The sequence below is a fragment of the Varanus komodoensis genome, unplaced genomic scaffold, assembly GCF_004798865.1.
Source record: "Varanus komodoensis strain SLA01 unplaced genomic scaffold, ASM479886v1 scaffold47, whole genome shotgun sequence".
NCBI classification, from domain to species: Eukaryota; Metazoa; Chordata; class Lepidosauria; order Squamata; family Varanidae; genus Varanus; species Varanus komodoensis.
In genome coordinates, this window is record NW_025336045.1 from 7,059,007 (window position 1) to 7,071,066 (window position 12,060).

The 12,060-nt window shown below is 43.6% G+C and overlaps 1 protein-coding gene across 1 annotated transcript in view; it reads right to left on the reverse strand.

Annotated features, from left to right (window-relative positions):
* The window catches only part of LOC123030854 (calcium/calmodulin-dependent 3',5'-cyclic nucleotide phosphodiesterase 1A-like), a 41,267-nt gene that overhangs the window by 12,187 nt on the left and 17,020 nt on the right, over positions 1-12,060 (reverse strand). The window contains exons 7-12 of the mRNA XM_044445142.1: positions 11,731-11,856; positions 9,989-10,099; positions 9,711-9,831; positions 6,644-6,725; positions 4,520-4,643; positions 3,441-3,634 (exon numbers count right to left, since the gene is read on the reverse strand). Coding sequence (XP_044301077.1) covers positions 3,441-3,634; positions 4,520-4,643; positions 6,644-6,725; positions 9,711-9,831; positions 9,989-10,099; positions 11,731-11,856 — 758 coding nt within the window. The remainder of the gene's footprint in view (positions 1-3,440; positions 3,635-4,519; positions 4,644-6,643; positions 6,726-9,710; positions 9,832-9,988; positions 10,100-11,730; positions 11,857-12,060) is intronic.

Consider the following 12,060-nt stretch of genomic DNA (forward strand, 5'->3'; position numbering starts at 1 on the left):
CTGATGATACCCAGCTCTACCTCTCGTTTTCCACCAATCCAGGTGAGGCAGTGGCTGTGCTGAACCGGTGCCTGGCCGAGGTAATGGGCTGGATGAGGCCCAATAAACTGAAGCTCAATCCAGACAAGACGGAGGTCCTGTTGGTGGGTGGCTCGGGCCTCGGGATGGGGGACTTGGGCCTTGTCCTAAATGAGGTTGCACTCCCTCTGATGGACAGGGTTCGCAGCTTAGGAGTGCTCCTCGACCCTGAGCTGTCTCTAGAAGCTCAGGTGACTGTGGTGGCGAGGAGCGCCTTCCTTCAGCTTCAGCTGATACATCAGCTGCGTCTCTTTCTGAAGAACGACTGCCTGGCGACAGACACACGTGCTGGTAACTTCCCGATTAGATTTCTGTAACGCGCTCTACGTGGGGCTACCCTTGAAGACGGTCCGGATACTTCAATTGTACCACTGGCTCCCAATTGAAGTCCGGGCCCAATTCAAGGTGTTGGTTATGACCTATAAAGCCCTAAAAGGCTTGGGACCTAGATATCTAAAGGAACGCTTGCGTCCATATATGCCCTCCCGCCCCTTGAGATCAGCAACGGATGCCGTTCTCCGGGAACCCTCTGTGAATGATATTAGGAGGGTGAGTACCCGGAGGAGGGCTTTCTCTGCGGTGGCGCCCCATTTATGGAATGCGCTCCCCAGAGAGGTCCGCCTGCCGCCGTCATTTGTTTTTCGGCGCCAGGCTAAGACCTTTTTATTTAAAACTTATTTTAATTGTTAAATTATTGAATTAATTAGGATTTTAAAATTTTTAGCCAAGAATGCACCGGGGGGGGGGGTTTAAATGTTTTTTTAATAGTTATATTGTTATTATTTATGTATGTTTTTATGTATTCTTTGTGAGCCGCCCCGAGGCTTTGTTGCGATGCGGGTGGCATAGAAATGTTTTAAATAAATAAATAAATATAAAATCTGAAGATGTGCGGAATTAGAACAAGTTGGCTGGATCAGCTCCAGTGATAGGAAAAGAAATTGGAGAATTAGGCTGGAGCAAGGAGTTAGTCATATGTAAAATTGCAATTTTTAGAGCTTTCCTATATAAGACTTAGTGTGCCGTATCTATCTCTATTCATTGCAAAATTAAAATCTAAACAATACACAAGTGATGTTTCCTTTCTTGCTTTTCCAGTTCCTAATCTTTAGGTGGTAGTGTGGTTCAGTGGAATGGCACAAATACACCTGTGAGAATAGCATATTCTTTAAGTAATCACATTTTCCTTGCCGTTAAAAATAACCTTGCCAAACATCCTGTCTAAATGAGAAATCAAACTGGAGGATCATGATGTCATCAAAATAACCATAAACAACTGTGAGTAGGGAATGATGAATGCACAGAAGATACCTCATGTATGAAAGTTCATGATGAAAGAACAGGAAGCTCTGTAAAGGGCAAATGTCCAGATCAAAAGATCATTTGATGCTTAATGATTTAGTAGAATCTACCACATGGGTCCTCAAACTATGGCCCGTGGGCTGGATCCGACCCGCCATGCCCATTTATCCAGCCTGCCTCAGAGGTTTTGGATTCCCCGCGCATGCCACTGCCGCCTGCCTCGCCACACACAGGCGCACACCCACAACCACCACATGTGCCCACCACTGCTGCAAGTGTACCAGCTGTGCGCACTCCCACCCCCACCTCACCGGCCTGCAGCCCCGGGCACCCCCCCCCACTGGCCCATGCCCGTTGCCGCCGCCTTTCAACTAGCCGCCTGTTGAAAAAGTTTGAGCCGCCTGTTGAAAAAACCTGCTCTACCACATACTTTACTATTGCCAACAATCTGTATCTCTATTATTATTGTTGTAATATTGTAAAAGCATAGACTTTGCTAAATTCCATAGCATGCAATTCTGTGGGCCCATGTGGATCTGTAGCACATATCGCTATGGTTAAAACATAGTTCTCTATTTCTATAATATTGAATTATAGCGGCCTTCCCAAGATGGTACTCTCCAGATGCTTTACCCTTGCACTCCTGAGTCTTGGATCAGGTTGAGTAAGCATTATGGGAATTGTAATCCAAAACATCTTGGAGGGCACCAGTTTACTCATAGGTACCTAAGCAGAGCATCAAGGTATTTTTGTAGATAATACAATAAAGACATTATTTTCCATACCGTATGATTCTGTGACATCCATGGCATCGGCATCCTGATGTGGCTGCAACAGTTCTGATGAACTTGCATTGTAAACTATGAAACTGATGTCCATTGGTTCAAATGTGCTGTTGTTACAAAGCTGGCAATGGCAAGTTGTGCTCGGTGGTACAACACAATAACTCGAGAACTGTTTGCCCTTTGATGTTTCCTGGGGACTTTTTTCCTCTGCTTTGTCTTTATGTACTTGATCTTCAACCTTGTTCCTTTCTGGTCCTGGTGATTCTAAACAAGTCAATGTGATAAATCCTCTTATACTTTTTTCATCTATATAAAGATGGACTATAATAAAAGTTCTTACAGCTAATAGTTAAAGGTGCCATTCTATGCATCTTTAGACAGAAAAGGTCCTACAGCTACCACGTTGCTGAGTTCACCTTTTCCACAACAAGAGAGCAGTGCTGCTGTGCTACAGAGTAGACACGCAGCCTCTCCTCCCCATATTACACCCAGCTGGAAGATGGTGCATGAACGGATGAGACTCACACAGACTCCTGTGAGCGCCCCACAGCCACTTCTTCCAAACATGTGGCTTCCGTAGAGCGGTTGTGGCTGTGGCAGGAGCCGAGGCAAGAGATCTTATGTTGGGCCAGGTCTGCATATAATGAGAGTGACAGAGTTGGCACTATCTCCTCTTCCCTTTTCTACTGCCTGCTTAATCTTTTCTGGAAGTCATTCCCTTCCTTCTAACAATATGGCAGGGCAAAGAGCAATGTGGCGCACTTAAGAACCCCGAGACACAGACACGGCACTTTATCCTTTGGGACAAGTGAAGCCCACTCTGCCAGTGCTTCAAGGATCAGTGAGTTGGCTCAGTAAGTGAGGAAAGCAAAGCGAAGAATGGAGGAAACTGAACTGTGACCTCAGAGGTCACTCCTTGAGGCTACAGTTTGGTCAGGAGCTGTTCTTCAGACATCTTCCCTGTCTCTGAGGTGGCTTGCCTTGAATCCAGCCCCTCAGCCAGGGGTTTCCCATCTCAGCTGTAGATGGTTCCTGATCTACAAGCCACAGCAGAGAGAGGCAGAACTAGTTCTTTGATAAGTGCGTAATTTGCAATAAACCAGAACAACCTTCTTCAACCTGGTGTCCTTCAAATGTATTACAGGGCACCAATTTGAGAAAGATTGAACTAAAAAGTGAAACCACCTTTAAAAACTTTATGACAAGCCAGTTTTGATACTTCATAAAGATCTACATTAAGACCAGAAGCAATTATTTTAGTGTTATTACTCATACCTTTAGCTGTGGTCACCTGACTCTCCTTCCACTTATTTCGGTTTGCTTGAATATTCAGCATCAAGTGTTCCCTAAAGCTTGGTTTCTTTAGTGTAGCCAAAAGCTGCCTTTCTGAGCAAGTTGGATGTTCAACTTTGGGCCTATTAGGATTTTCTTTCTTCTCATCTTTGCGTACTCCTGTGGATGTCTTTCGGCTAAAAGTGAAAGCAAACTGTAAGAACGAATTAGACTACATTTGTTAAATGGATGTTTCAATTTTTTAGAGCTGCAAAGAAGTAAACATCAAATATAAAATTAGCAAAAAATAAGGACTCAGTTAATGGCAGATAAAAATATTGCTAGTTTCTATAAGCAGCAATGACCAGAAATAAATTACATGTGGGGTGTGTTAACAAAATCTTACACTGTATACCCAGTCTGCATGAAGGGGATGAAAAAACAAAAGACTGGTCCCTGCTTTAATTTGGGCCTTACTCCAGTGACAGACTTTTATCACAGCTCTCCAAACTGCCGAAGAGATATAGCAGTGAACTACACTGCATGACTGTTAGATACTACTCTGATCTGAAATAAGAGTCAAATGTCAGTCCAGTCGGCTTCTGGAGACACAGGGCTTGGCTCCTGCCCTTTGCCTCAGGCAGAGGGTGTGTTGGGCCAGCCTTTCCTGCTGATATAACTTGGTCTCCCTCTAAAACTTTATTTGGCCTGCTTCTTTTAAGAACTGTTCTTAAATCAAAAAGAAGAATTAATAGCACTGTAATGCCTTTGCTGAGAAGGAAGGACTCCCTGAAGAAGACCCTGATGCTGGGAACAATAGATGGCAAAAGAAGAAGGGGACGGCAGAGGATGGGTTGGCTGGATGGAGTCACTGAAGCAGTCGGTGTGAGCGTAAGTGGACTCCTGGGGATGGTGGAGGACAGGAAGGCCTGGGGGAATGTTGTCCATGGGGTAGCGATGAGTCAGACTCGACTTTGCTAAACAACAAATTCCTTTGCCTTACTATGATCAGGAACCAGGGGCAGCAACAGTCTGATGAAAATAAGGCTAGCTTAAATCTAGAAAAGAAGAAATGTTCATACCGTGATGATTTGGAGGAAGAAACACACTGAGATTTAGCAGCAGCTTGTATGAGAGGTGCAACAATTATATTCAGAGCTTCAAGTAGAAGAGCAAATATTGGTTTTACTATGACATCAATAAAGCCTGTAAAAACAAATCCAAGTGCAAACCTCAGGTTTCTTATTGTGGTTGCATAAACTTCACTCATTGCAGAGTTCATCTGAGACTAAAGACCCCTTAAAACGGACCACAATCTACAAATGAGTACCTCAGAAAAGCCTCATTAATATTAGTGAAACTAATTGCATATTATTCCCCAGACTTGAAGTAGCTTTGTACTTTATGAAGCAAGCAAAATTACTGCAAGTACAGCACTGTTGTGCTGCGTTTACAACAGCAAACCAAAGTGTGGATGATACCAGTTTGCACCCCAGGAAAAGTGCCAGGAAGTCTTAAGTGGGCCGAGGCTCAGCTGAGGTGAGCATCTTGTCTCAGTACAATATTCTGGCTCACACAGAGCGAACATTAGGCATTCCTCAACCTCCTGCTCTTTCTCTTCATTTTCTGCTTCCATTTCTCTCCAAACTACTTTTATAGTGTGGCTTCTCATCTCAATACACTACAAAGGTGTGTAGTTCCACTCCTGCAATATTATAACTCTTCCCATGGGAGTGGCTTTAACATGTAGAGCCATTTTTTTGCCTTTTCCCCCTCACTCCTTGGCTCGCACTTAATTCTCCTCCTCATGCCTCTTCCCTGCTTTTTCCTCACACTGATTTTCATGGGATTTGTCAGCAGGAAATCCATTAAAAATTGTGATTTTTCACTGTGTGCCTGTGCAACAGCCAATAATCACACACTTTTCCTGCAGTGATGGAAAGCGTGCAGTTAGTGACAAAGTGAAAACAAAAAGGAAACTGAAAGGGCAGCCCACCTGCCCCCTCATTTATCCTGCAATTGCAGGATCACTATGGCTTGTGGCAAATGCTTGTGCTATAGGCAGAAAGAATAAAATGCACAGGATTGTACAGGCACCTTCTGCTTCTCCTGCTGTTACCACACTATGTATGACCCAACTGTGCTATAGACATGCTCGATACTGTGCAATATTCATTCCAGCGTGTCCCAGAGTAACAATTGCAAATTGAAAGAATACTAGCTTAACAAATGACACAGCCTCTAGTGTAGAAGGCCTCCCAATACACGTACGTACAATGTTAAGGGTAAACAGTATGTGGTCTGCATTTCATGTGTGCTACAAGAAGAACCTGTTTAACTCAGGGGTGGACAGGAATAGGCTGCAATCCTATCCACTCTGAACAGAAAGTAAGTCCCATTGAACTTAATGAGGGTTACTTCTGAGCAGACAGGATGGTATAAGATGTATTGCTAAGGAGTTATCTTAACCCTTGTCAAAGTTTCAGGTGGGTTAGGATGGGTTGGGAGTGCTGCATCATCAGCAGAATGGAACTCCACTAGCAGGGCTGCCTGTCTGCTGTGGGGACCCAAATTTACCCACAGAATGTTCTGTGGATCTGGGTGCAGATCTACCACCAGCCATGTTGCCAGCAGCCACTGGCCATTAAACAAGCTATTTTGAAGGGGGGTGGCATCATAGATCCTAAGCTAGGAGTAGCTTGAAAAATATATTTTAGACGAAGAACTGCTAGAACTAGAAGGCTTCCTGCCCTGGCTGCTAGCTGGCAGGACTCTGACTGTGACAGTGGCAGTGGCTCTGTGGAGGATCATTTCCCTGCCCCCAACATATAGGATTGCTCTGCCTGCGGGCAGTGTCAGTGAGGAGCTGCACCAGGCAATTTAGGAGCTGCAAGCAGCTCTACAGCAATGACAGAAAAGACAGCAAAAGAGATGCACCTTTACCTGAGTCTGTGCAATTGGAAAAGTGATGCTACCTACTGCAACTGTTGCTTCTGGAGTTCCCTAAGGAGGGTCTGAGCACTCTGGATGTTCAGTGAGATGATTATGCACCAAACAATTTTTTAAAGTTCCTCTGGGACATCCTCTGTTATTTTTTGAATGGTGAGAAAAAAGACCAAATATGGATTTCAAGGAGAAAAAGGACTGGGAGAAGGCATATGTAAAGACTGACTCCTCCACTCACACTACTCTTAAATGAACATCACCTATTTGAGATTCAGCAATATTGGTAGTCTGGCGATCGCAGAGTGAAGAAATTTGCAACCCTAATGCAGCTTCCCTGTCTCCCTGTGGGAAGAACGCAAGACCGAGTAAACAAGGAGAACACTATCTCATAAATTAAACCTACTTGTAGTCTCATACATAATTCATTTTAAAGAAAATAACAGTTATCTCCAAATTCTCTTTCTAAAAAGTCCCCAATTTTAGAACATAAAAGTCAACAGCAAGACATACATACAAGACATGGGGCAGATTTGCACAGTAAGCCACCTGGTGGCTACGCCACAGTAGGTTGGTTATCTAGAGAAGAACCCATGATGTGCCCAAAAGACAATTGGGCTAGGCATGACTTGTTTTGCACCTCCCCCACTGCCGCCAGCCAGCAGCTGCATGTATCCTGAGTGCCTTTGCAAGACAATCCACACCCCACGGTCTCTTGCAACATCACTGCATTTTTGCTATTGGTCTGCTGCACTTTGGAGACATGTTTTGCTTTTGCCAGTTTTCTTTGTTGGAGGTGGTGCGAGGTCAATGACAAAAGAGCATGTTCTGAAGAAGCATGTCACCCCTCCCCAAAAATCCAGAATCAGAGACTCAGGAATAAGCTGGAAATACTCATTCAGCTATCTTTGGCTCTGAAAGAACTCTGAACTACAGAAGTGCCTGTGTTATACTTGCTAGAATACTGTAGCCAAAGTAGCTTGCATATATTGTTCAAGATACAGTAAACAACCATCATATCTGGAACAAGGTCATCCTCTACATCCAGAAGTGTGCAGAGGGAGCACCACTATGCCTTAGGCATAGAAATACTGAGATAATATTTATAATATGGAAAACTAATTATTCTCCTATGTTTAAGTATCCAAACATAATATGTGAGAATACAGCCTGAGTTCTTGATTAGGAACGTTAATATTTCTGACAAATTTATGAAAACAAAACCAGAAGTTCTTTATTTTAAAAGGCTTTCCTTATTTAAACACATCACAGGCTGTGAACATAAATGGATGTACATAATGTACTTACTGAACATTTGATCAGGGAGCATTGGCTGCCTATGCAGACTCCATCTCTAAGGAGAGACAGTGTATACTTTTCAGGGGGTTTGTTGTGAGGAAAGATGTTTCAGTCCAGCACTGCTCAGATAACTGGTTGGAGAGGCAGGTGAGCTGCATGGATATGTGATCTTGGGAATCATGCAGCTATGGCAACTGTATATGGTTAGTTTATTTATTTATTTATTTATTTATTTATTTATTTATTTATATTGTGATTTATATCCTGCTTTTTTCCTACAAAGGGCTCAAGGCAGCTTACATCATTCTCCTCCTCCATCTTATCCCCACAACAACAACCCTGTGAGGTAGGTTGGGCTGAGAGTCTGTGACTGGCCCAAAGCCACCCAGTTGGCTCCATGGCTGAGCGGGGACTAGAACCCAGATCGCCTGAGGCTCAGTCCCATGCTCTTAACCACCACACCACACCCAGCTGCAAATGTAATGGCACCACTACAGTTCTTACAAGGGCTCAATCCAGCCCAGCCCAAGTTCCATAGTGTGAACTTCATAAGGAAAGTTTCATTTTCTCATTGCACACCTGTAATTGTTGTTTAGAACCCAAACGGAAGGGTTGAATACTCTTTTTTTTTTTGCTCAACAGTTCCAGAAAAACAACATTTTCAAACTCTTACACGTTGTGTTTGGGCGTTAATCTTCATATGAAATGGTTAATGATAATGATAGCATGTATAGATTTAGGGGATATATATAAATACTCAGAACAAAAACGGACTGACCTGCCCTGTGTTAATCACAGCAGAACCTGCTATTTGGTAACTATTTCTGTGGTGAAGAGACTGATACTGCACAGCAGGAGAGACCTATCCCACTTGCCATGCACTAGAAATTACTGCAGCGATACAGCCATTGTAATTATCCAGATTACAGAATGCTGTAAAATGCATTCAAGGTTTGGTTGCAGATCACACTGTGCTCCTCTTTGGAAGAGTTGCCATCTGTTCCTGAGAAAACATTTCTGAGAAGCAGGGTAGTATAGCAAACCGCATGCCAGACTTGCTGGCCACAAGCCTTGGATCAGTAGTTCTGTCATGTGTCATTGTGAGGATATGAGTCTTGGGAACCACTGTGGGGTTTCAGTGAGGCTGCACATCCAGTGAAGAAACAAAATAACCAACTAGCTATCAAGCAAAGGCATGTGTCACAGGCATTCTTGTACATGTGGGTTTTGCCCATATTTATTATTTTTATATCCCACTTTTTTCCTTTCAAGTAACTCAAGGCAGCATACTCATACTCCTATTATTATATTTATATCCTGCCTTTCTTTCTCAAAGGAACCCAAGACGGCTTACAGAAAATCAAGAGAATTACTCTCACAATCACTCTCGGACAGAGGTCCTCAAACTTTTTCAACAGGGACAGTTGAAAGGTGCCAGTGCTGGGTGCGGGCCAGAAAGGTGGTGCCGGCGGTGCATGCGGGCCGGCGAGGGGGTGGGCAGGGCGTGCACAAACACTGAGGCGAGGGTGGGGCACGGGGGCAAGGCAAGGCGGGGGCGGGCATGCGCAACAAGGTGGCGGCGGGCGCATGAGTCCAAAACGATCTCTGCATGAGCAAGCCACCACCTCCCCACGCACGGAGCAAAGTGGGCGGCGGTGGGCGCTGGCAGCAGGCGCTGGTGCGGCAAGTCCAAAACCTCCCAGGCGGGCTGGATAAATGGGCACGGAAGGCCGGATGCGGCCCGTGGGCCGTAGTTTGAGGGCCCGTGGTCTAGGCGGTAGCTTAGGCTGAGAGTGAGTGACTGGCCTGTATTCACTCAGTGAGCTTCATGGCCAAGTGGGGACTGGAACCCAGATCTCTGAACCCCAGTCCAGCACTCCCCCAAGCATACTACACTGGCTTCTTTTCGCTCAAACTATCCAAACAAATTCATGTAAAAGATAAAGCAATCGTTGAAAAGGTATATGGGGTTATAAGATATAACCAGAATATGGGGTTGTAAGATATTCTTAGTATTTTTTAAAAAGGCACCTGTTTAAAGAATTCTTCCATTAATGCTCGTGCCCACTGTTCGTGTAACACCCACGGCTTTGCTGGATGACTTATGTCAGCTACATGTACAATCATGGACATGATTTTATCTTTGTGTTCCCTGTCAAATGAAAATGACAGTATGTAATGACGGTTTGTTTTTTAAGCCAAAGGTACTTTAGCATGCTGAACGCACACAGGCTCAGGCGTGCGCACACACAGACAGAGCACCCAGATCAGAACGCAGACAACCCTCCTGGCGACTCAGTCCAACCAACCTTTCCATTTGTCGCAGATATCGCAGACAATGTTTCACAGAATTCATTTGCTGGAAATGGTATGACATATCTGTAGATAAAACCATCATAATGACTAGACGACGTAGTTCCCTGAAGGCAAATAGATGCATAATGTTTTTTTGGTGATTTACTTACTCTAAAATAAGGATTTGCAAACGTGTTGCCCTCCCTCAGAGTCCCAGGTTCTGTGTCTGCTGCCTGCCTGCTACCCCAGGAAAGAAATTCCAGTACGGTATGTGGCCAAGTGCTTCTCCTTGACCTACTGATTATTGCATCCCCAATCATTGCTACCTCTTCCATCTCTCTAGGTTCCATAAGGTTTTGGTACTGGTCAGATTAACTCTAGCTAGTCTTTTCCATGCTGCCATTTCAAATTTTCATGGCTGGGGGCAGGAAGGAAAATGTTTCAGTAACTACAGAAAAAATTCACAGCTTTTGGATGCAATCAAAAATAGGCTGCAAAAACTGCATACCTAATAAAAGCATTTGCTATATTTTTTGTTATTTATGCTAGAGATATTCCCGAGGGATAAATTGGTCTAATCTGAACGTTAGAATGAGAGTGGTCCACTGTAGCAGTTTTCCTGCCCTGTCCTGCCCTCAAATCAGTGCTCCTCTGACCCTCCTAAATGGAAGTGACAGTGTCTCTCACACAACAAATCAACCAGCATCAGCCGCCAATTCCTTTACATTCTACCATTCTTTTTTCCAATCTGATGCCTTTCAAATGTTTTGGATTACAATTCCCAGAATTCTTGGCCTTCTGCCATCCTGGCTAGGCATAATGGGATTTGATTTCCAAAACATCTGAAGAGCATTGGGTTGGGAAAAGCTGTTTGATATTATTAATAGGAATTTGTTTTCTCTTAGGACTTGCATATTTTGTGACAGCAGAACACTTCAGAATCTCACCCTCAGATTGCTGAATGTTTCTGGATGGCTTTTTTGTTCAACATGGCCTAACAGTTGCTGACATAGTGAGAGTTCTTTTGTTGTAAAAAATATACATCGGCATCCAGTCATTAGAATATTGGTGTTGTCTTTTTTGAAGATTCAGTTAAAAACATACAGAAACAACAAGCGAGCCAAGCAAGGGAAACTCGGAATGGGAGAAAGAAGGAAAAGCCAGTGGAAATCACGCTTCCTTTCTCCAGCAGGCATATCCTTCTCTCTATTTTCTAATTATCATCTGAGGAATCCAACTGTAAGCCACTTTGGGAGTCCATCTGGGCTGAGAAGTTGGACAGCCATATAATTCAGTAAGTGTTATGGACACACAGCTGGAGTGCATTCATTGGAATGATGATTGGTGAAATCACTTTTGTCAACCTTCCATTAATAAGCAACTGCACTTTACCTATTAGGCAAAGTGAGAAATTTATTTCAATCTATAAATAAAGCCCCTTTTCCTAAAGGACATTCAGCCTTGCATACCTGTTGATCATAATCTGTGGGAAGAATGGTGGAAGCATCTGACTGGCCTTGCACATAAAACCTCAACTTACCAGCCCATCAAATGTGCTTGCCTACTCATCACCAAGTTTCTTAATTGTAGCCTAAAAGCAGGATGAGGAATGGTGGGGGACATGAATAAAGCTCCCAGTCCATTTCCCTGAAAATAATGCTTACTTGCTACAGACATTCAGGTAAGTGACTACTGAGAAGTGTGTAATTAAATATACATTAATGGTAGTTACCTACCTGCCTCTATATTGTCTCACCTCCATTCATCTTTGGTTAAACTGGCTAGAATGTTCATATCTGCATTCTCCATAAGATGGTAAGCAGCACTCACATGATGGTTTTCAAGAACAGATTTATCATTATATAAAAGTGCAGTTTCTGATCTAGTATGAATGGAAACAAAAATGGTCATGTTAATGCCATAGGCCTAAAAGGGATGCATATAGAATGTACACTTAATTTTCTTTATAGACTCTCAGTGGCATGTTATGCTGAGATTTGATAATATACAGCTGTTTAAATCCATGCCTGTTTAAGTTAGTAGTCTCCAGACTGTTACCTAGCAGTAGACTTTCCACCTGACTGCA